The sequence below is a fragment of the Pipra filicauda genome, unplaced genomic scaffold (genome assembly GCF_003945595.2).
Source record: "Pipra filicauda isolate LSUMZ 115617 unplaced genomic scaffold, ASM394559v2 scaffold346_size766342_pilon, whole genome shotgun sequence".
Lineage (NCBI taxonomy): Eukaryota > Metazoa > Chordata > Aves > Passeriformes > Pipridae > Pipra > Pipra filicauda.
In genome coordinates this window covers 1-26,312 of record NW_024104472.1, presented here as the reverse complement: position 1 = coordinate 26,312, position 26,312 = coordinate 1, and the positions used below count along the sequence as shown (strand labels likewise).

At 39.2% G+C, this 26,312-nt stretch overlaps 1 protein-coding gene across 1 annotated transcript; it reads right to left on the bottom strand.

The window, feature by feature from the left end:
* Nucleotides 1–364: 364 nt before the first annotated feature.
* On the bottom strand, nucleotides 365–23,450 carry CRYL1 (crystallin lambda 1; the record flags this gene model as incomplete). Its single annotated transcript, XM_039384324.1, has 5 exons — nucleotides 365–678; nucleotides 2,271–2,377; nucleotides 10,380–10,485; nucleotides 18,815–19,009; nucleotides 23,280–23,450. Coding segments are annotated over 5 exons (693 nt in total), but the record flags the coding sequence as incomplete, so codon positions are not given.
* Nucleotides 23,451–26,312: the final 2,862 nt, after the last annotated feature.

Genomic DNA, 26,312 nt, shown 5'->3' with positions numbered 1-26,312 from the left:
GTGGTACAGTAACAGATAGGAGTTGAAGTGACCCTTACTGCTGCTGAGGTCTCAGCTCACTGGCCAGTGAATCCACTCTTTGCTCAATGCAACCTTCTCCTATCTGCAGCCAGAGCTTCACAAATTAACCTCACTGTCACAGTGATTGGTGGGTGTGGGCTTATTTTCTCCAGTGACAAACAGCTGATGTTTGCCTGTTTCAGATCCCTGCATAATCCCTGCAAATATTGTTCAAGTGCTGAATTCCTAAGCAAGCTGAAAAATGCATTATTTAAAACACGATTGTGTTCCAGCATTGCACAATATTAATATTGCTAAAGCTACTTAATGCTTGCACATCTAATGCATTTATACAGTAATTTGATAAATTTTAACTGAACTTTTTAATAACTGTTTCTAGTTATTCATTAATTTGTCAAATTTGGACCAAATGTTTCATTGGTCTCTACATGTGCACATATCATTGGTTGCACATTCAGTCTCCTCTTCCGCACGACAAAAAATTTCCACTTTTTTATGAAGATCTGCTCTTCATTTGGTCTCTCCTGCTAGACAAGGTGCACCTCAGTTGGATTTCATTTGTGTTTTCAGTTTGGCAAGACCAGTGAGACAGTCATCTCTCCATTTTCTCCTGGCATCCAAGACTTTTGGCACAACTGGAATTTTCTCAGACATTGCCTGGAACAGAAAATTTAAGATGATTAAATCTCACGTTCTGAATAGAAAGTTTCTCACCAGCACTGTTTTCCTGTTTTCCCTGTGTCAGATCAAGTCAACATCCACACAAACTATAATGTAGTTTCACAAGCAACAGGTCACTAATTCTTTACATGGATGACTGGAAATGAGCCAACCCATATGAGAAGAAAAGTGTTCCCACTTGTATAAGGTTATCCTGAATGTGACAATGAAGATGACTACAGAAACAACAAAACATCAGCCTCTTCCCTCATTTTGCTCCACACAGCCACTGCCTAGTCTCTTTGACAATAATCTTTTATCAAGCAGGAGGGAGGCAACCGGGCCATTTATGTGGCTGAAAATGTGCTCTAAACCACATTCTTGTGTGTGTTTTTAGAGCTGTGATGTCTCTTCTGGTTCCCAATAAATGTAATGAGGGATACCACGTTTATTAAAAACATTTTGTCTTAAGAGTGTCAGTTATAATAAAAATGATAGAGGGAGACACATAACAAACTCAGGGGGGAAAAAAGGTATTTCTGAGTGTACAACTGAAGTCCTTAGAAGTGCCAAAGAAAAAGCAGTTTTTTTGAGAGAGCAGGTAAAGATTACAAGGTCATCTTTGCCAAAAGAGTACCTGAGGTCTTAGGCTTAAAAATCAAGTGTTGAGAAACTGGGTAAAACCAGGACCTGCTACCAATGACTGGCAAGCTGTGGTCACTCCAGGAAAAAATCAGCAGGAGGGACAGAGAAGTAAGATAAGAAATGTCTAATGATTTACTCTAAGAAAGGATCCTTGCAAGCCCATCTTTGGTGTTGGAGACTGAAGATAATAAAGAGACACAGAAAGAGATGTTGAAGTGGAATCCAGCTTTTTATAAAAAACCCCGAAGTCTTTCATGCAAATTAAAAGCTGCTAATTGTGAATGACTCCACAATTATTATTGATTGTTATTATAAGCAATCTATGTTGTTAAAGCACAAAAGAATTCTTCTCCTTTTTAACATAGCTCATGTTGAAATTGCATTAACATAAAAAGAAACAAAACAATGCTATCTTCCAGACAGACTGCCTCCATATTTCGAATGAATCTCTGATAGCTGATCAGAAATGATCCAACACGTACATGCGTTCTTTAGTGAAGCATTAAAAAAGGTAGAGTTAGGAAACACTTCAGTTAGTTCCTATGGTCATTCAAAACAGCCTACATAGTAAGTATAAACAAATTGTGGGCTTACAAATGTTAATAGATAAACTAGATCCCAATCCAGAACAGCACTTTAAAACATCTTTAAACATGCAAGTAACCTTACCAGACTGCTCACATGCTTAACTTAAACATGTATTTGCAGCACTACAGACTGGAACTCTAGTTTGTAAAGCACACGAAAACAAGAAAAAGAACACCCAGAAGGAAAAAAGCTACAGGGTTTATACAGCAAGGAATCTTCTTCCTTAAAGTACATATTCACACAATAAGTACAGACTACGGATACCTATAGCAGTTAACTGAAATGGTACAAATTTTAAAATAAAAGCTAATATTCTTTGTTCTGAGTGGCACTGTTTTTATCAATTTCGTATTTACCTGATTGACTTTCTGCGCAATTTCACCTGAAAATTCTGGAACTGGCCCAAAGGTGTTCAGAACAAGTCTCATTCCTTCAGAGTATCTTTCACAATAATTTGCAATACCTAAAAATAAGAGTGAAAAGTTAGATTTCAACAAAATTTCCTAGTTAAGGTCAGTAAGGCTGCCTGTGCTTAAACACTGTCTTATATCAGACACCCAAAAAATGGTCTGCTCTTATGATTAAGACATCTAATTGTCATCAAGGAAAAATGGATTCTAACCACTACATTTCCATTAAGGTTCATGGAAAAATCATTTAGGACACACCTTCATTGCAAAACCAGCTAATGTTACATACCAGCAGGTAATGCTATGTGAGGGGTGTAGTACACAACCACAGCTTTACTTGAGACAAGAAAGCCTCCTTGACCAGTGTCCACAAGGAGAGTGCTCTCACCTCTCCTCTCCTCCTGTTCAGTATGTGTCATATCCATTGCAGCATTCCTGTTATTTTTATTTATGAACCTGGAGTGTATCAAGAACAACATGGCTCAGGGGGAAAGGGTCGAAGGCATGGAGACCCAGGTGGCCTCTAGTGAAGGAAAAACACCTAAGGAGGAACAGATGATCTTGCAGATCAATACCTTATATTGTAACTGGTGTTAGTGACAGGGATTTGACTTTTATGACCCTCTTTGAAGGTTGAACACTTGTAGGGGGAGACAGGATCCACCTGACAAAGAGGAGAAAAAGCATCGTCGCCAAAAACCTGGCCAATCTGGTGAGAAAAGTTTTATATTAGGATCACTGGAAAAGTGAGATTACAACCAGTAATCAAGAGAGGAAGGTGTGTATGGGGATGGAAAGAAAAGAGTGCAGGGTAACAGGTACAAGAAAAATCTCAAAGTACAAAAAAAGGCAGAAGGAGTCCACTCTAGTGTATATGCACAAATGCATGCAGCTGGAAAACAACCAGGGGAAGTAAGAGTGCGGTCAAACAACTACAACATTGTTGGAGCAACTGTGGTGTGGTGGGATGTCTCACACAGCTGGAGTGCTGCAGTGAACGGATATGGTAAACAGAGCAGTGTCAGCTACCAATTATTCTGGTGCTTATCCAGCTGACACAGGTCTATGACACTTAGACCAGTGCTAAATAGTTTGGGTTTGGTACTTTTCCAAAAATCAAGGGATACCTTTCAAACATTTGGTAAGCTAGTTTAATAATATCATAAATCTGGTAGTTTTGATTTTGGTACAGTCAGGAGAAGGTAGAATAGAAGACTGTGTGCCAGAAGTCTTTTTCATCAGCCTTAAGCTAAAGAGCTAAAGAGATAGTATCTTAGGAATGCTGAACGGATATGGCTGATCCATTTACCCGGTGAATGTGAACTTCTGAGCTGGATATGGCCTTCAAAGCTCACTCAGCCAGCTAGACTTGAAAATTGAGCTCCTACTGGTAGCTCACTTTGAATGAATCAGAACAATTTCTGGGTGGGTGTAGCTCATCGGTTCAGAGACATGCCAAATGCAGGCTGGGTAATCCAATTTACTTACTGCACATAATGTATGAATGAAAAGAAGCCTTACATAAAGTCAGCAAAATAGGAAAAGGTGGGGAAAAAAAGTTATGGGTCTAGAGAAGAGCAGCAGCATTAGTGCAGTTGATCTCAACATTGTGGCTGAAATGGCAACATGCAGGCCTGTATGCTGCACACCAAGCAGGGAGGGGGCACTGCAGAATCTTTCAAGTCTCAAGTGAGGGAAATAGACCAAGTTAGAATACACACATAGTCTCAGCCAAGGACTAAAAAAATAATAGTTTTAAAATAACTAACCCAAGGTAGTACTCCCAGTGTGAAATGTCAGTGGAGACAACTGCAATTTTAATTTAGTTTCAGCAATCAGGATCAACTGTATGCTGCTGGCTTGAAGAGGGCACTTGAGCAATGGGGAATATTGCTGGAAAAATCACTTTGCTTTTCAACTGCAAACTTAAAATTAGCAAATATTTGACTCCAGGTCTTTAGTCTTGGGAGTCCTTTGGTTCAAAGGTCAGGGCTATTGCAAAGGTGGATGAGAAGAGCCCTTGACTAGAGCATAGGGACAAGAAGGAGGAAAACAAATGACAGAATCCCTTTAACTTTAATCCTTGTTGATACTACCCAGGGAGCAGCTTAATCTTAAAGAATTAGCATTAGTAAACAGCGTGAGACAGATAGGAGAGCACCCTAGAGATGGAGAAACAGGAAGAAGATGGCAAATGGGGTTGTTAAAAACAACCATCTCTTCTTGCATCCAGTTGCTGCACCCACACTGTGCCTCACTACCTCTAACTGGAGAACAAGAATGACGCAAGATGCATCTGGGACAGAGAAAGAGGATGATAGCTTCTTCTTGTCTATGTGGTTTGTTGGCTCCCTGTCTAAACCTCCATCTTCCCTGCACACGCTCCCTGCTTCATCAGCTTTGGAGAAAAGGCTGTGGGAGAAGGCAGATGTTTAAGCAATTGGGAACTATGAACACAAGGCAGAACTACCTCCAGGGAAGGCAGGAATTCCTTGAATCTTCCTTCCACCACTTAGTCACAGCTATGGCAGAGATTGAAAGAACCTCTTCTTGAGGTAACAAAAAGTTCTAAAGTGGATGCATGATTATAGAGAAGAACAGGCAAATACCCTACCTTCCTTGAAAGTTCGAAACCCATCTCAGCATTTCTGACTTCTACAATATAGTTACAGGAACATGTTATCACAGGCTAGACAAGGGCATTGATTCAAGGCTCTTCAGCTGCCCATATGTATCTAGGACACACAAGGCTCTTTACACCACCACCAAAGGAATAAGCTGCTACTTATTCAGCTTCAGTAGGAGTCCGGGCAGTTTCCAAAATGGCTAACGAACTGTCCCACAAGAATTTGTCCAAATAACCACACTTCAGGTTTACAGGTCCTTACCTGAAGGACTTGCACTGGTGTGGTGCAAACATGGTTCTTGCTGAAATGCCTCTAGTTGCATCATCAAGATGAACACGACATTGATGAAGAAAAAATAACTCAGAACAGATATTTAGCTTAGAAACATGCATAAAATGCTTCACTGCCCCAAGAAGACCTCTTCACAAGTGAAGTTCATAAAGAGAAAGGTGATGGGAGTAGCAGGAAGAAAGGGAAAATGCAACAGTATAAAATGTAGTATATTCATGCATTATAGTTTGTAAGCATCTTGAAGTACCTCAGCTTCTTCCTTTCTCTTCATAAGAAAGACAACAGGCATGAGGGATGCAAGCAAGCAAACTTGGTAAACCAGTCTGACAAGGAGACTACACATGGGGCAAAACAAGGAAGGCACTGAGATATTTGTGAAAGAGAGCAAGAGACAGGAGCAAGTGTTACTGGCATGGTCAGGGAACACGCCAAAGAGAGGGTGCTTCATGATACCGAGTATTAACTTGATGACTTTCAACCTGATGAACAGCATAACAAGATACTGTAATGACTCAAAAAGAGCTGCTAAGATGGTCAAGCCACTGATGCAATAGCATCAACAACTTGAAAAGACTGGGGTGGGGTTGACTTTAGCACATAAAATCTAAGAAGTAGCTGCACTGAAAGATGAGTATGGATGACAGTAGAAAAGAAGGGGCATATTTTGGGAACATCCTGGAGCAATCTGACATGGTTAGGTTATGTTCAGAGAAACAACGGTCCCAAACTCTGTTTTACTGATGGAGGAATTACATTTCTAGACATTACAGCTCCAAGGGAAACTTTCTAAATGTAATCCTATCTTCAGCAAAGGTGTGTCTAACACAGATGCATGCTCTTAGTCAGGGTGTGAATTCACAGGACGCTTCATACACTACATTAATTCCCATATGAATTCACTTCAAATTCTAGTTGTATGAATACTTTTGACTACCCTAAGACAGCAGTAGCACCCAAAAAAGTTTTATTCTCGCTGTTCCTATATTATCACCTCAACAGCAATGCACAAACATTTCTGCAGGTCTGTGAGCTGGATCAAGGAATTAAATTGAGTCAATATGAACCACTCGGATGTGCTTTTTTTGCCCCCCCAAAGCAGTTTCCTTCCTGTCTGTTGCAATTCAGTTCTTAATATGCTGGTGGGGTTTCTGCTTCTTTTGATGACTTGATGCTGTCATTTTATTTCATGTTCAAGGCTGTTGGCTCACTGCCATATATTCAACATTCCTAATACTCATGCATGGATTAACTGGTAACCTAAAGTAGCCTGGATAATAGGTTTGATAGGATCATTTATGAACTAACACAGCAGAAACAAGGCACTAGCACATAGGAAGTTCATGGGAAGATCTTGATGTATGCATCCCACAGGGAAAGAAGAAACACTGACTTCAGAAAAAATAATTGGAATAATATTCCTTATTCAAAACCAAACAAAAATGTCATATCACCCTAAAAAAAAAAGAAAAGACAGACTCTCCTACAAATAACACTATTTTTCTCTCACATTAACAGAGTTTTAAGATTGTGGGCAACTAATATCTTACAGCTGTAAAGAAAGGCAGCTGCCGTGAAGCTGGTGAAGCTGATAGACAGGCTAACAAAATGGATAGAGGGGGTTTCTTATATCTACCTCCATTTCCCTCCACTGATAAAAAATAGACAGTATTAGTACAGTGCTTCAGAGCAGGTTGTCACAGAGTCATTTAGACTGGAAAAGACTTCTAAGATCATCAAGTTCAACCATTAACCCCGCACTGCTCAGTCCACCACTAAACCATGTCCCCCCAGGTGCCACATCTACATGTCTTTTCAGTACCTCCAGGGATGGCAACTCCACTACTTCCCTGGGCACCCTGTTCCAATGCTTGACAACCCTTTCCACGAAGTCTTTTTCCTTCGTATCCAATCTAAACCTTCCCTTGAGGGTTCCACCTCAAGGTGCAACTTGAGGCCATTCCCTCTTGTCCTATAACTTGTTTCCTGGGAGAAGAGATCGATCCCACATGGCTACAACCTCCTTTCAGGTAGTTGCAGAGAGCGATAAGTAGTTGCAGAGGCTCATCTACCCTGAGCCTCCTTTTCTCCAGGCTAAACACTCCCAGCTGCTCCTCATAAGATTTGTGCTCTGGACCCTTCCTCAGCTGCGTTGCCCTTCTCTGGACACACTCCAGCACCTCAATGTCTTTCTTGTAGTGAGGAGCCTAAAACTGAACACAGGATTCAAAGTGTGTCCGCACCAGTACCGAGCACAGGGGGTCAATCACTGCCCTGATCTTGCTGCCCACACTATTGCTGATACAGGCCAGGATGCCATTGGCCTTTTTGGCCACCTAGGCATACTGCTGGCTCATGTTCATCCACTGTCAACCAAGACCCCCAGATTCTTTTCCACTGGGCAGCTTTCCAGCCACTCTTCCCCCAGCCTGTAGCACTGCATGGGGTTGTTGTGACCCAAGTGTGGGACCCAGCACTTGGCCTTGTTGAGCCTCATACAGTTGGCCTTGGCCCATGGATCCAGCCTGTCCAGATCCCTCTTCAGAGCCTTCCTGTCCTCCACAAAATCAACACTCCAACCCAACTTAGTGTCGTCTGCCAACTGACTGAGGGTGCGCTCGATCCCCCTTGTCCAGATCATTGATGAAGATGTTAAATAGGACTGTCCCAAATACTGAGCCCTGGGAAGCACCACTATTTACTGGGCCCCAGCTGGATATAACTCCATTTCACCACCACTCTCTGGCCATTCAGACAGTTTTTTACCCAGTGAACAATACACCTATCCAAGCCATGAGCAGCCAGCCTCTCCAGAAGAATGCTATAGGAAACAGTGTCAAAGGCTTTACTAAAAGTCCAGGCAAACAACACACATAGCCTGTCCCTCATGCACTAAGTGAGTCATCTTACCATAGAAGATCAGGTTAGTCAAGAAAACCCTTGGCAAACAAGAGGAGGTCCATACTATTCATATTATGTGAAGCAATAGTGGACAACTGAAGAGAAGTTAGCACTGGAATGGAACTATGAACATAAGCCATCACATGTCCTGACATCAGCAATTTTGATTTAAACTGATGAGGGCAAGAGCCTGAGTCAGTCTGTGAGCACATACAGAGGAGGAGCTCTAGACTCAGAGACAATGCATCTGCAAGGGCAGGAGTGAAGCAATACTTCTCATGATCCAAGTCATTGAACAATGGTGGAAGTGGTCCAGTACACAAGTGTACTAAATATGTTATTTTGGGGTTATTTTTAATTGAGAATATTATTTAATGTTAAAATAACTCTACAGGTGTATTTTGGTTTTGTATTTTGCAAGCCTATCACCAGACTACTCTTTCGGTTTATCAGTCACTTGGATTGTATTTCCCAAGTTTTCTTCCCAACATATTAATAGAAGGAATCATTAAATCTAGAAGCTGGATAATTTCTGCCATTAATAAACAACCTACCAGTTTCATGTGTTACCTAAAATTGGTTTGAGACAGGAAATTTCAGAAATGTTTCTGTAGCAATGACTATTTCCTGATAGGAAGAAGGAAGCTAAACTGGATCATGATAGAACACTAAATGCCAAAGAGCACTCCAGGAAGAGCCTCAAAATCAACCCAGATGACTTACATGATTCCATTTATCTCAAGTAAACATTGTTTTAGAATTCAGGAGTCTAAAATATGGATAAGAAAAAAAAAGGATTCACAAGCATGATTTGATCTCTAAAATGGATTGCCATTTTTTTGGTATTAATAAACATTCTGTTTCAGTTTTATGTTTTAGTAGAGGCAGTTCAACAAGTTATTCTGACAGAAGACCTTGTGCATGGATGGTTCCTGCAGAGGATGGCATGAGAGCTTAGTGGAATGGTAGGGGCTGGACAGAACAACCCTGCAAGACAGGTAGTTTGCTGTGCTGAAGGCTAGTGCTACATGCATCTGTTTTATATAAAGAATGTATTTGGTTATACTGAGTAAGTCTAAAATCACTAGAGAGAATGGAAACTGCTAGATATTAATATATCAGAAGAGGGAAACTTTTAGAAAGGTGCCTCTATTTAGAGGATGAATGTTGTTTACCTAACAATACACAAAAGCAAACACTGTGTGACATTTAATTTCCTGATATACAACCAAACTGACAAGCTGAAAGACTCTGGTAGAGCATCCACAATTCTACATTCATGGCAAATTGCTTAGTCAGCCTTAAGAGACATAAGCTTCTGCTAAGTAACTAACCAAGAAGCAGAAGTAAAATAACACTTCAATTGTGCACTGGTATTTTATGATCTTGGTTTCTTATTTTTATTTTACTATTGTATTATACTTTTGTTTATTTTACTGTTGCAGGGACCTCCCTGTTAGGGACCATACAAAAGCAGAATAAAGGCACAGCCCATAATAAAACAAGTTAGTTTTTAGTTGACCTTCATTTCTTGAAGTTTTTTGTATTTTGCTAAAGTCTTTGCTCAGTCTTTGTAACACTGATCCACAATTTTTCTTTCATTTTATGAAATTCACTTTTTATTTAGCCAGGATTCATATATACTATTCCAGAAACATCTAAAAATCTGTCTTAATTATGCAAGACAGATATTGAACCATTACTTGACTGCTTTGTCAAGTCAACTTCGTATGCACAGTATTATGTGACTAAAGTAATTTTACTTCACTCAGGATCTAAGCCAGCTTAAAGCACATCAGCTCCAGTGATATTTACACCAAGCTCTTGCTACAAATTCGGGGAGGGCAGCACTCATCTATGGAAAGTGATTTTCTGTCGACACTGGATTATCAGCTGAACTTTTTCAATACTTTCTTTTCCTGACACTCAGACAGTCCTGAACTATGGGTACAGCAATGCTGTCAAAGCACTGGGATGAATCTTGGAAAAAATTAATTACACAGCTAGTGTTTTAATGATTTGTCATCTGTCATCTGATCATTTACAACAGAATAGTCAATATCCATTTCCTTCCATCAACCTCAAGTTTTAGGTAAATTTTCCTTTTCTTACCATTACAATAAAGAAAGAGACAAGCCAGAGTTGCAGCAATCCTAACATGGTTTTATTACACAATATTTCCAGAGTCTTGTGCAATGTAAGCCTTCCCTTCATATTCATAACATTTTAAACTACCTACCTTCTGCATTAAGATGCATGGTTTCCAGAGGTCCAATAAATGCATATCGCATTCCCAATCCATCAGACATCACAAGGTCTAGATCAGTAGGAGATATTACTCCTTCCTAAGCAGCAAAAGTAGAACAGGAAGGAAGGGTGGTGAATGTTTGCTTTTAATATAAAATTTCACAGGTTTTGTATATAATTAAAAAATTAAAGAAGTAATAAAAACTGAGGTCAGAAATAGCAGTTAGTTTGCAAAGAGAAACAAAACTGCTTGCCAGAAATGTCCATCTATTATGCAAACCTTCCTTTGGTTCAGTATAGGCACTCATTCATATCTCTAAGATTGCTGTACTTCATAGTCCACTTTGATACATTTTCACAGTATTTTTTTAATTTATAAATTAATATACTTTTTACATATAGTATGTACTATTTGTACACAGTAGTTTGCCTGATACTTGTTACTTTCAATAATTCATGTACTAAAACTAAACTAGAGCTGTGTATGTTAACCAATATCCTTTTTTTCCCCAGTAACTGAGAATCAGAGAAGCAAGCAAGCATGACACTCTTAATAGCACATGACCAGAAGAGTTTATATCAAATCTAAGTACCATAGTAACTCTTTCAAATACAGGAGTTTTAGCTGAATGTTACACCTTCCCTCATATTCTCTTGGGTTTGGATTTTTTGGGCAGAGTCACAGTTAGCAGAATGGCAGTGCAGCAGTGGGTACTACTCCTGAGGCCACCTGCAAAAAAAGCTGGGACCAAACATGCAGGCAATGCAGTTGCCACTCCCTCCCAAAAAACTCATCAAACATTCAACCTACCCAGTCTCAACCTGCCCAGGGTTCTCAAGTTCATTGCCAGCCTCCCATTTCCGAGCTGGTAGGATACAGAGTATGCAAAATGAAGCATTTTGGTGTTAAAACCTGAGCACTGCTATTCCACCCGCATGGTAGCACTTACAAGAAAGCCAACGCCTCCATCAGGTTAGGGCAAGCACAGGAAAGCTTGTAAAAAAATGAGTTACAGTTCATTACCTTAACAGATTTCTTCGAGAAGAATACTATTTACTACATGAGGTTGTTTTCACCTACTAGAAAGATATGAATTAACTAAAACTTGTTCTAACCAATTCTGTCAGACAAAGCTTAGTTTCAAGAATTTGTCCTCTTTATTCACAGAGACATGAAAACATTTCCTTCAGGTTTAGGAAGGCAGAAGAGGTTCTGAACTGCTTCTAATTTGTCCTCTCACCCTACTCTGAGGTGCTGTCCTCACTGAGTGCCTCTTTACTAACAAGCCTCTTTGAGCTGCAGAATACAAGTACGCATACACATTTGCTTGGCCAAAGACACATCTTTTTCTGTTAAATTTCCCTCTTGCAGGGCCCTGCCTGAATGCCCCTTTATAACACACAGGCATCAGCTACAGTTACAGGCACACAGGACAACAACCTGTGGTAGACAGTGACATCTGAGTTAGACATCTAGACTCTCTTTGTAATCACTAGGGAGAAAAAGGAAATCAGCATCCTAAAGCAGGCTCCTAGAATAGATAAGATGAGTTGTGTCCTAAAAGGGCCTAATTCTCCTCACTGATTGAAAGATGAGTAAGGATCTTAGATGTCAAAGTCTACATTGTAGACATCCCATCTTAAGTGACTTAATTCTCACCCCATAGTGTCTTCCTGTGTTCATCATCTCCATCATCTCCTGTTGCTTTAAAAGAAAGTTATAAGCCAAGAACCAACATAACTTCTACAGCTGGCCATAGACATCATTTTGTCATCTCAGGCTTAAATAGAGACATTTATAAGATGATCTCAAGTCTCAACTTGTCAATTGCTCCTATCAAAAACAAGCCTGTCTGAATCCCTGTTGCAAATGACTTTATAACTCTACCTTGAAAAGAAAACATTAACAGAATTATTAAGATCTATGCACTATATATGGAACACATGGTTCTGGTAACAATTTAATTAGACAGTAAACGGCAGGGATAAGAAAGCATTATTTTCTTCAACTTAAAGGTAAAGCATAGGCATGGTAAAGTAACTCATCTAGAGGCAGACAGAAAGGTCTGCACAAAGACAGGACTAAATGAAAACCTCAGACAGAATTCAGATTACAGACCAGCATCAGTGTAACTAACACAGGCATCATAGGTTCTGTGAAAGCTTTTTCTCCTGACGTGGCAACACAACTTCTCTGAACAACATCAGCAAAGTCAACAAAAGTGCTCTTCTGTTGGGAGTGCTTCATTCAAACAATGAGTTATGCTGGTAAAGCTGTGCTCCATGAGTGTTTGTTTCTCCCCACCCCCACCCCAGTTGACATGTATTCGTGGACAAAAGATTAACCACAAATTCCGGACAAGCGTTTGAACCCCAGCAGCAGTTAAAAACTGTAAACACAGCGTTAAAAGAGTTAACAGGCTCCTGAAGCACTTCAGAATAATTGCAAATTAATTTTCAAATTAAATACTTATTTATTTATTTGATACCATAGTCCTCAGCTTTGATACTGACATTTGAAGACCAGGTGCCCTCTGAGTCATGACATGAGTGCTTTGCTCTTGGTCTTTTGACTATAGCTGCAGTTGATGTTTACAGGTGCTAAAAGGCAAGAATTGTTGCTACTGGGAGGAAAACATGACAGATCCCTTGAGCTGAGAGATATAGTATTTTATACACACAAGCTCAGCTTCTTGTCACACAGACTCTCTTAAAGAAAAGGTTTTTGCTTTTTCTCTTCAGAAATTAAAAACACATAAATGATAAACAAGTTAGACCGTCCTCCCCTAGGGAATAATCCTACACCCACTTACGTTAAGGACATCATAAGTTGGTGGAATGATTCAGCAGGGTGGGTGCAAGGTTAGCAAAGTGTCTTCCACAAAGACTGGTGTTTATGCTAAGCACCAAACAAGAAAGAGTTCCAACCCAGTTTCATTAAGTCTAGGTGTGAAATAATCTTCCCAAGGGGAGTTTTCATCCTGGATTACCCTTCTTGTAAGCCTTCGCCTCCAGCACTTGTCAGAGGGAAGAGGAAGTGTATTAAAAGCTCACTAGAAGCTCTTGAAGCTACAGAATTAAGCTCTTAATTTAAAAAAAATTCCACCAGAATCCTCAGTGGTCCCAATGGCCAGTCAAACTTCAAAATCTAGACCAGCTCAGAATCATCCACACTTCTTATGACATCACAAGTTCATTTTCCTGGAGATTTTAATCTCCAGTGATGCCACAGTACTGTCCTAATGAGCCTTTGGTATTCTATTAGTGCTTCTCTCTATGCAGGGACCCTTTTCACCTCTCCAAAAACCTGCGGTGGTTCTGCAGTATCCACCTTTATGCTTTGACCCAATCTGTTTGGTTTTAATCAACAGTCTTTACATCTGTGACTCACACTCACATCACAACTTCTGTCACTGACTTGGTTTGTAATTATATTAGATGTAGCATGGCCAAAACCCCCCAATCTTACTTTTTTTCATTCTACCAATTCATCATGTTCTTCTACTCACTCCAGTCTGTTTATAGAGTTATTCTGGACTCCGCTGCCTCCTGGACCACATACCTTCTGTCTTCAAATCTTCATTCTTCATTCCACTTCATTCTCTGTATCTCCCAAATCCAGTATTCTTTTTTTTCTGATTGTCACTAACATATGCATTCTCTCTCAGCAGTACTTCTTACACCCTTCTCTTCACTATCACCTCAATGAAGTCCCTTCCATCTACATACACCCTGATGAGATCTTTTTCCAGTCCTGTCATTTTGAGCAGATAACTTTTCTCCTATATCGCTCTACCAGCTTCATCTCTGCGCATTTCATAATGTTTGAGAAACTTGTTGTCCTACACACTTCACACCTACTTTGCTGGCCTTTATCTTCCTTCTTCCATGGCACCTTCACTCACCTCACACTGTAAGAAACACTTAATATCAACATCAACATTTTATCCCTGTCCCTTTCAACTTCCTTTTATGATGTTCCCCCTTTCATGGGGCACTGTAACTAGATGTTTAACCCTATATGTTATCTTTGATCTTCTGGAAAGGTCCTCTGTATAATGCTGAAATATAATTAATAGTAAGGAATTTGGAATTCAATAAGTCTTGCCAGCATTTAAGGACTGCTAAGCTAATCACTTGAGAAGGGAAGGGTACATAAATTAAGGATTTAAGACAATGCATCTGACCGTTGTGAAAACAAATTAAAATGGTGTGACTATTTTCCGAAAGATTAACAAAAACAGCAGGCTGCCCATTCTTCTCGTCTTTTACAATGACTACAACATAAAAGAAAGCCCGCTTGTGAAGAAAAAAAACACATTTAAGACAGTATTAAAAACTCATACAGAGGGAAGCAGAGACTCTTAAGATATTTACACAATCCATCCTGCAAAGCAGTTTTAATGCATTCTTAAAAGCAGCTGAAACTCCTAAATTATATCAAGGCTAAAAAACTGTCATCTTCCCTTTGTTATCTCTGCTGCTGTATTTTATGACCTTCTGGCAAATTCCAGGTGATGTTTAAAAAAATACTTCAAAAAGTTAAGATTCCACTCAATAATCCACAGTTAAAGGACAGTCCTAGATATTCAGAGTAAGGCTTGCAACTTCTGAACTGAAGTGTTGGTGAAACCGTTTGGTTGATATTTTCTGGGTTATGTCTATCAAAACTGTACCTTCAGAACAAGACAAAGTCAAGCTATTTAACTAACAAGCTTTTGCAATGTAATACCAAACTACTATAAAATGCATTGGTACTAGTAAAAGTACAAAAGTAATACTGTCCACAGTGCACAGGGTGCTTCCCAGGCAAATAAAGGCAGTAAGTCTCTGCTCCAAGGAATTATGAACACAATCAGATAGACTTGTGACCACTGTCAATGGAGATGTGAGAAAGTAAATAAATGGTAACAGAGACTAACAGAGAAAGTAGTTTGAGATATTTTTCATTACTGGCTACAGAGTATTCTAATGGTTACAAACTAGTAATATCAAAATTTAGGGTTGAGAGGAATAAAGATCTTTGACCTCACAGTACATCTTTTACTCTCATAATCATCAGTTTTGCAACACTTCTACCAAAGACCTAAAGACTAAAAACATAAACAAGAAATCTACAAGAACCTCAGTCTCACATAGGCTATGAGGTCCTACAGAAAGTTCCCAATCCTTAAAGAGATTGGTATCTGCTTTTGGTATCCTGGTATCTGCTTTTTCATGGAGTAAGTGTGGAGCATGAGGAGACAAAGATAACTGATGCAAAAAGTTCCTGCCACAAACACCTGCATTGCCCGTGTGCTCATGACATGCAAGTCAAAACAATGGTCAAAAAGACATCTTGTCACAAGAAGAGTAACTCACATCCAAAATGAAACATCTCTTTGTAGCACTCTTGCCTCAAAGGGAAGCCCTTGCTTGAATTACGTCTTTTAAACCCATAAATGAATTTATGGTCTTTGCTTCTAAGTTCTTGTAAAGTCAAACTTCTGCATCCTTTGACCCTAATTGTCCACATGACCAAAGTTCTCAGCACCTAATTGTACGTCTCCAAATCAGTTTTCATTCTCCTACCTTCCTACAATTCAAATCTCAACTTTCAGGCCTCTTAATTTTTTATCATCTTAACTCCACAATTCCCACTCCCATATCTAGTCCAGTCCTGCATTCACAGGATTAACAGTGTGGTTATTTTGGTCAAGAATGCATTATTAGTATGTTCCTCCTGCTATCATTTGCAGTTTATCTTCCACCCCCAGGTGCTATGTAGAGTAAGGAAAACATTTGTTACAGACATAATCAATGTGAGTAAAACTTGATTTTTAGGAGTCTCTCAAAGACTAAGAGCTGGGGAGGCTGATGTTTTCAACAATAAGATCTGAAAAGTGACTTAACAGTTAGAAGCAAGAAGTATTCCTCTCCATTTGGAAAGTGGAAAACACCAAAAGAACATGACTTGCAATAAAAATTACTATGTTGGCAGCACAACAGTAGAAACACAAACTGCCCCAGGCCTGCAGCTCTAACCTATCTGCAGTGATTCTCCTTCCATCAAAGGTACTGTGCAGCCTGAAGTCACAGAACTGAAACTATACAGCTTTGACAGCTGCTATTTGTTCAGGCTTCTGGAATGGAAATACAGCCACCAAAGTTGTTACAGTTTAAACGTACATTTGCCTGAAATGTGGTAACTTTATACAAGAACAGAACAACTTTAAAACTTCGATGAGGCACAACAAAAGCAACTTTAATTACCTGTCAGTGCTTCAAGCCCTATTTTATCACTACTCACATAACCACCACACACACAAAAGCATCCATACGGATTCATACTAAAGGTTCACCTCAATTCAATACCTCCTTTCAATAGTAACCCATGAAGTGTTCTTGCACTCTTTCCACAGCTGAAGACCAAACACAGATTGATACTTTCAATGATATGTACTGCCTCAGCTCCCAGCAGTCTAGTCTTTGAGACCCTTGACAACTGGAGGTTGCTTCTGCACAGTCTAACATGAATGTGCCTAAGTGATCCCATTCAAATTTAGCATCTTAGGTTACTATGGCAGCAGCCTCCACAACTGAGTTTGCCCTCAGAGATGTGAAAGAATCCTACTAGATTTTTGAGACATTATTGCCCTGAATACCTGTGCTAACCAAGGGTATTATATCAATGTGCCTACACGTTATCAGACTTACTGGTCCCCAATTTCCCAAAGTCTCTGTGATTTTTTTAAAAGACCTACAGTGTGCTAACTTCTATTTCTGCAGTATTTTGCTAGACAGTGCGTAAAACAGCACTTAAATTAGTATTTCATCAACTTCACATTTCAGTTTTATGATCCTCAGAGCAGTTCCATTTCTCTTTCACGGTCTGTCATTACTCATCTACTCTTTCTTCCTCCAAAAACCTTGTTCTTAGAGTGACTTATTCTGCGTCAGATCTCTTCCTTTCAAGAAGGGAATGCTGCAGTTCAGCTACCTTTCTTCTCATGAACTTACCTTCCTTGTCCACAATTCGTAGTAATTGTTTTACATTTTTATTCTCAAAAATATTTCTTTTCATCAGTATTTCTATGGTTTCAAAAATAATTTAGAGGTTAATTTAGATAGGACCAGACTCTTTTCAGTGGTGCCCAGCACACAGGACAAGGGGCAACAAGCACAAACTACAAACTCAGACAGTTCCATCTGAACAGTAAGGAAAAAATTCTTTACTTTGAAGGTGATGGAGCACTGCAACAGGCTGTGGAGTACTCTCCTCTAAAGATATTCAAAAACACCTAGACGTGATCCTGTGCAACCTGTTTAGTAAGGGGGTGGGACTGGATGATCTCCAGAGGTCCCTTCCAACCCCAAGTATTCTGTGATCCTGTGTTACTACCCTTTCTATCCTATGTCTTTCAACATAATTACAGCTTTCTGAAGGGGTTTTTCTTTTCATAAACTTGAGACTTTGTATTAAATGTTTAATAACGAAAGCAATTTTTAAAATTTAAATAAATATCTGCAGAAGATCAGTTCCTTCCTAACAATATTGTTTTCCTTATTATTATTCACCACCTCCTTTATATTGCTGTATTATGTTGCTAGCGAGAGCCAGCTACAGGTAAGCAAAATCAGTTCAGCAACTATGTTGAGATACTTCTTTGGAAAAAGACTAGCTTTATTTGTGATAATATTACCTTAAAGATCTTAACCTACATTTGTGTGCATGGTTGTTTTAAACAGCTTGAAAAGTCAAAACACACTCTACAACAAAAAAGTAAGCCCTATTCAAGCCCAGTTGAAACTCATCTCAAGAGAATAGCAACAGACTCATAACTCAGCTCCTGCTGATGAAAGATCAGACTTTTCAGAACAGAACAGGTAACTGTGAGAAAAGCTGAAGGGACACAAATAAATGATTCTCAGCTAGAAGTCTGAATGGGCAGGAGGAGCAGAAATCTGTCTTTACCTACAAGTATCAAGTAACAGTTGAACCTATGAGTGCAATTCCTGAAAGGCCAAAGGGAAAACCATTTCAAATATTATTTTAATAACCAATGTCCAGCAGGCCAGCAACATTAAAAAAAATAAAAGGAAATTATGAGACAGCCTATGAAAAAGAAAAATCGGTATTTTGATTTCTATGCTTTTAAGATTTTTCTTTTTATTGTTCTGAAAATAACAATATTCTGAAAAGAAAGCAGGATAAAGAATAGTTGTTATGATCACATATCACTTTGTTTTTTCCAGTCTTTGCTATTTGTAACTGACATCACTTCTTACCGATTTTACTCTATATGTTAAACATATATTTCATGTTCATAAGGGACAGTTTAACAAAGATGACACAGATTTATAGGAAGTTTAAATATACATCTCACTTGTCACATCTACAAAACTGACCAAGTGTCTGTGTAGATACCAAAAAAAATATATACATACACCCACAAGTCTCCAGGCTTCACTTATCACTGCATACTGTAGTCGATTCAGAACAAACCCCTCAATTTCTCTGTTTAGTTTGACAGGAGATTGACCAATCTTCTTCATTAGGGCATATGTTCTCTCTGTAGTAGAAGGATCTGTTTCTGGATGAGGAACAATTTCAACCAACGGCACAAAGTAAGGTGGATTTACCTCAAGAAGAAACACAAAAGAATGTCAACCATTAATGGAACAAGGTAATATAAAGCATCTTTAGAGCTGCTACTAGCTTGAATATTTTCCAGTGAACACAGTAAGCCTGATATTCTGATCCTGAAAGACTTCACCAATTCAATAAAAGCTGGTGCATTAATTCAAATAAAAAAAAAGTAATTAGTCTTGCACTAACTTGAACTCTATTTAATCCCAGCAAAGTTCATGGAGCTACACTAAAGATGACAGCACTCAAACAGTACTATAAGGCTTTATATTGACTTGAGTAACTGATGCTTTCTCAATATTCAGGCTGCTTGTTGTTTTAAGTCATATGGTCACCACTTGTCTTTCCAAATTAAGGCATTTCCTTTTAGATATTCAGGAGCTTTATAATAAAAATATTGCTAAACACCACCTGTAAGATGCAACACTTAATAGATAAGCTGCTACTGGCCCAAGCCTGTAAATATATGCTAAACACAGTAACAGATACCACATAAAACATACTTTGAAAATGTTGCTGAACAGGTTACCTTCAAACACTGTACTTAAAAAAAAAATTACCTCTCTCTGACTCTTCCCAAATCAAGAGCTTTGTGTAATGTATTTTTGAAGTAAAAACCAAAAAATCGTTAAGAAGATTCTGGAAACAGCTAAAAGCTCTTTAGGTCACAGTGTTGCAGAGAGAAACACTGCCTTGCATGCTCTTTCCAAAGTAGCAGTTCTTCAGCCCTATTCCTAAGGTGTTAAACTCAGCTTTCCATCTAGTTTCCAGGCAATAGAAGAAGCTAGCATATCATAAATGACAACTAGGAATAACATTAACATTTAAAGGATGGTAATTAAGCACTGATTCTTTCATCATGCTCCCTTATTGTCAACCACTCTTTACTATGCTCATGTAAATGCAAGTATGGGGTTTAGTCCCAGCAACATGCAAACAGTCTTTCCTCTCTGCATGTTCCTTCTGGTGACCAGGACTCAAGGGAATGACCTGAAGTTGTGTTGGGGAGGTTTAGGTTGGATATTAGAAAAAGGTTCTTAACCCAGAGGGTGGTTGGGCACTGGAACAGGCTTCCCAGGGAAGTGGTCACAGCAGCAAGTCTGACAGACTTCAAGAAGCATTTCGACAGTGCTCTCAGGCACATGGTGTGACTCTCGAGGATGGTCTCTGCAGGGCTAGGAGTTGGACTTGAATGATCCTTGTGGGTCCCTTCCAACTCAGAATATTCTGTGGTTCTGTGATTCTTCTCAGTATTTACATGGTTCCCTTTACTGTAGGGTCTGACCAATGCATAATCTGATGTATGTTACATCTCCTCTAACTACTGATGTAACACACTTCATTCCCTTTGAAGTGCCTTGTGTCTCACATAGCCTCTCACATCAGTCTCTTTGGCAGTGCCACCACTGACGCCAAGAACAGCGCGATGGATACCATCACAGGTGTGGTGTCAGGCAACTGAGCAAGACCCAAAACACTACAAGCACCAGGACATTCTCTGAAGGCTTTTCTAACACACAAGTATATCACAAGTTCCAATCAGAAAGAGGACAAGTTAATTATTGAGGGAGACTGGAGCTATTAAAAATTTCTTCCAAGACTAGTGTTGACAATGATCTTATTGAAATATTCCATTTCATGAATTTGGCATGGGGAGTATATGGGTGTGTTCATGAGCACACTGAGGAGACTCAGGAAGACAATTTTTTAGGAGTGAGATAATAGATGTTGGTAAAAACTAAAAGTGGTAGAACATACATGAAATAAGGAATAGGGGAAGATTTCTAAAAATAAGAAGCATTTCAGGAAGCAGAAAGTTACCTTAGTCTACAAAAATGAAAGCTAAGAAAGGATATGACAAAGAAAACACCAGAAAGAATTAAGCTACACAAAAGCTACCAACATACATAAAAATTAATTTTAATGGACTGTTAATTAGATTGGAACAAAAATTAGAAGACACAAACAACTTCTAACAGGACTAATGGAGTTAAAAGAAAAACTAACAGATAGCATTTAATACATTTTCAGGATGATTTGATTAAAGGGTTTCCTGTACAACAGGGGACTTGACTCAATGGCATAGTCTCCTCTAGCTCCATATTTCTGTCATGTGACCTAGCAGGCATATATAGTACATGAGACAACAACTCTGCAGCAGACCTCTACTGATACACTGCCTGAAACTGCTCTCAGAGAACAGCTGTAGCTGTTTTGTATTGTATTGTAAGAATTGTGTGCATTTCTATCACACAGCTGTGCTATGGGATTTAATTTCTTTTTTTTTTAAATTACTGAACCATGTTAAGCAAAGGGATGAGCTGCTTCTGCGCTTAGGGCACTTCATTTTATTTCATCTCAGCATCCTCACCTGTGTCAGAGGCTCTACAATTTTAGCTTTTAATTAATTTTCAAATTCTACACTTGTTTTCAGTGTCTTCCAGAGCTGCTTCCTTCCTGCAGCCACCAAGTGTTGTGTTTGAGATCTTAGTAATGGCAAAAACACACAAAACCAAACAAAAAACCCCCACCAAAAGCCATCGACTACTACAAAACAAGCATATTTCCTGATATAACAGATGCAGAAAGGCCCCTAGAAGAGTACACTGGCTTACAGGTTCTCCAGGACACTCAGTACAGCTGAGATTACTAAGAAAATAGTCTCAGTTGGACTACAAAGCCGTTTCAGAACAATTAAGATATTTTAAGGCACTCCAAAGCGTTTGCTTCGAAAAAATACATATATCCTTACAACAGCAACCTAGGAAATGCTTATGCAGAGACTAGCTACCTTTCCAGATCTGATAAAACCTGGTTTCAGGAGCAGCTCCTATAAAGACTGCAGTTCAGACTAAACAAAGTCAACTGGTACAGACCAACTTGGGAAAACAGTAAGACAGAGTACAATAAAATCAAAGACTGACAAACAGTCAGGTGGCCAGGAACTGGTTAAAAAAAAATAAAATTGTATAGTTACTTAATACAGAAGTCTAGAAGGAACGCTATTTCTTCCCTTGCACTACAGAAAGTTATAGCCCTGGAAATATGACATAAGGAACTACTGAATTTCAAACTGGAGAAAGGCTAAATCTAGGCACAGATACATACTTTGAAGTTTCACTTTGTTTTTTAACTAAAAGGGATCAAAACCTATTTATATAGAAACAAACCAATCCTTTTGTTCCCTTTGCCATCCAGTCACACCAAGGTACAAGGATGGTGGTGGAGGGGTGTCAGAAAGGGACTGATCAAATGCTTTGACACTACAGCATTAGGCTACAGGTAGCTGTACAGACACTACAGTAAAGTAGTGCTGTATTTTTGTGTTCTTGAGCATGCCCAGGGAACTGACATTTATTTTATACACTCAGGGATGCAGTTACCAAATTGCAGAAACTAGAGTAGTACCTTTCTCCAGATACTGTACACCTTCACAACCACAGGCCTCTTAATTGATCGGTCAAACACCAGATTAACATTGGGCTAACAAATCCATTAGCTTATTGAGTAGTAGAAAACAAAAGCAGTAAGAATCCCAGTGATCAAGATAAAATCCTCTTCCATGCTGAGAAGAGATGTGATAAACTGCTGTCTGCAAGTTTTACATAGACCTCTACAGAGGCTCACAAGTACCCTTCGCAATTTTGAGGTTCTGCTGCAACCTCTAGTCATGCCATTTCTGCATCACTGCCCTGTCCCAGTTGGCCGTGAAGCATGCAAATTCAGCTCCAAGTCCAATTTGTTCCATTTCATCATTCCTTCATTCCTCTTTCAGGTATACTGCTTCTGCACCAGAAATCTGAAGAAACCAGAGTCAAACATTTCCATCTTTCATCATCACCTGACAAGCACATGTAGCTCAGTGTTTGGATTCTTACTGTTACTCAAAAGCAGCTGAAAAAGGATACTACAAAAGACTAACCACGGCACAAGAAGAAAGTAGGCAATGTTAGAGATTTGTATTCAAAACACAGAATTCCAACATTTTGAAAGCCAGTAGTTTGAGAAACACACAACAGTATGAGCACAAGAGCTTACACAGGACATATTGAGCCAACAGTAGGAAACATGCATATATTCTCTCAATTTAGTAAATGCTGCTGCTCACAGAATGAACAAACTACACCTTGTTTGAAAAGTTGGGTCCCTGCACACTGACAGTCGCACACAAACACTCCAAAAACCCTTCTGTATCTTTCAGTCTGCAGGAAGGAGTTTGGGATGCAGCTTATACAAAAACAAAAAACATGCCATCATACTTACAGGATGTGATACAATACACTGCTTAACATGTTTAAGGCCAGTGAACAATTTGCTGGGTAAGAGACAAGAGGTCGAGCTGCTCAAGATAACATTGTCGCCCACAATAAGATCCAACTGACCAAAAATCTTCTTTTTCAGTTCCAGGTTTTCTGGAGTGCATTCCTGGAATGAAAGTAAACATGAGTATTAGAAATCATCTAGTTCAATAGTATGTATCCATATAATCCAGATGCTACTGATCCCACCTTGACACCTAGGAAACTCAGCACAAACCATCTATTTTAATCAAACTAGGTATACCAGTAAGCCATAACACAAAAATACCTTCCCACTGATAAAGAAAGGGAAAGCCCAAGAGTTTCTCTTCAGCAGAAGATGGACCACCACACACCACAGGAGATATAAAACAAAACAAATGATTCTACTTTATCTGAAGTGTAGACATTTACTCACATACAGAGATAACACAGTACAGAAGAATAAGACCGGGCCTCCTTTTTATTTTTAAAGAGAATATCACATGATAGTAGTCAGTGTTCTCTCTCAGACAAGATAGAAATAAAGAGGTGTATCTCAAAAGAAGACAAACTTACAATCTACAGAACTACAGCGGGAGATGCCAAGGTACAGCTCTGCAACCTGCACTGAAACAATTCTCAGAGTTGACATGAATGGAGATACTTAAGAGTTTTAATGTGAGAAAGATTTCTGAAGTAGAATGCATGCTATCAAAACTTCTCCCAGAGCTACCAAGCATGTTCAGCTCTACAGTATTTTGTGAAATTTCACACGTATGAGCCAAGAGCCACAATCTACAGTAACTAGATTTCCAAAATTATTTCCAAGAGCTGCCTGAAGGAGAGAATGCAGAAGTCCACTAATCTGAGAGCAGCAAGGACATGGGAGAGTAACTACAGTGGATCCTACAATCAGCAGAAAATACTTCTGTCTGCAAGAGGAAAACAGAAGAACAAAGCCAGCTTGTTTTCTGGGGGTTTTGGAAGGGTTTAAAAAAAATCCAAAATGGATCCCAAAGTTGCAAAACCTCAGCTTTCCCCTTAAAACACAGAAAATACCTGCTTTTTTCCAGCTCTAACCTTCTCCCACCTGTCAGTACTTCATTCTGTCTTTCCTATTATGCTGAAATGCACATGGGGGGTAGGGAAAAAGGCCACACATGACATAATCCAAAATTTACATTTAATACCTTCAGCTTCACAGCCTCAGTGGCAGGAATGCCCGGAGCCAGAGTTTTTAATTGAGTGAATGGGTTAAAAGTAATTTGAAGTCTTAAAAAAATATGTTTCATGGAACAGTACTAAAGGTTCCATGATGCAGAAGAGATAAACAGGGTCATTTAAGAACTTCAGATAGAGCCCAAAGTATTAGATGGCCTTATCAAAACAAAATGATACTCTGCTCATAGTTCCAGAATCCCTGCTTGTTGGTTAGGTTTAAATAGTTTCTTTTAGCAAAGCCAAAGATGACAAGAACTCTGCAGATACTGTTCAAGCTAATAAAAGAGCTGCTCTGAATAGGTTTGTGAACTTGAAACTCGAAGCCTGCTCTCACATCAGATGATAATCAAAAAGGCAAACTCAAATCTGCTGGAAACTCAAACCTGCCATGGTTACATAAGGTTTCTGAATGGGCCATTTGCTTGAAGTTTCTCGTATAGTGTCACAATTGTTTTCAGGTTGTTGGACCACTGCAATAAAGTTTCTGTTCTCAAGCATGCAATTATTTTCTCAGAGACACCAATTCCCTAAAGAACAGGGGGAAAATTAAACCCTAAACAATCCATTAAATAGGAACCTCACTTGATGTCAGTTATGGAGCCTGGAGAGGTCTGAAGCTACTCTGTTTACCCTGAGAAAGAAAAGATCAAACAGAGAGCAGGTAAGATACAGTTTTAAAGCTGCCACAGTCTCTCTCAAACAATCCGTGCAAAAAGGTTACATGCACCTCTACACATTTCAAGTGACACTGTATATTTCTGTGCCCTTTTCTTAGGGAAGATCATACTTCTTGTTTGCAGTGAACCTTTATTCCAAGGCCCGATCACTTAAACAAGGTTGCTACTAATCTGACTTCCAATTTAAACTTTATTAGACATCTCTTAACACCCTAATCAAAACATGACAGTTGCTAACTTTTAAAACCCACTTCCTGGAAGAGTTGTACTGAATTAAAGGCTTAAAGGTTAAAAGTAACAGGTATTACACTATTCAAATACAGAGAATTCAGAGAACACATAGCAGCTACTTGACCAGTATATGAACTCTTAAAGAGCTACACAAAGATCAACACATACTAGACTCACTCCCCTAGCTAACAATAACACCCTGACAAAGGTGATTGAGGTCTAGTTGCCCCTAATTAAAAAGTTGCACTCATATGACACAACCTCTGGAATGCCTGTACATGGAAAGCTAGGGAATTTTATCTCTTTAAATCCAGTGTCTCTGTGTTTTTGTATGAGCCTTTCTCACCATGCTATCCACCATCTGTGCTCCACATGCACCCACACTCATCTAAGTGCACGACTTCATTTATCTATATTTAAATTCTGGCATCTACTCGGGTTCTTCCCATCCATTCTCAAATGTGCCAAGGTAGCAACTCACCTGTACTTTCTGGGAAAACACTACTCAAAACACTATCTTGCAAAATACCTTTTCCTTACACTAGCAATAAGAATCGCTGCCAAACGATTAACTAGTACTGGGAGGCAAAAGAAGCAAAGCATGGCCTCAAGCAAAGCACTGCAATACGGTGGTATGGTCCTAAAATAAGTGGTATTGTCTACACAAACATGGCAATATAAGATGAAAGTCAAATATTTAAACTAGCATGCAGAAGGTCAAACATTAGCAACCATTCAGCAACAAGCAAGTCACTTTCTGTTAGATCATCTGGAGATCCTGTCACAGGGAGCACTTGGGGCCCTCTCAATAGTGAGTATGGAGTCTGATGGTAGTCACCTGCATAAGGAATTGCTGAATAAAGAAGTCTGAGCCACAGTTGCACAAT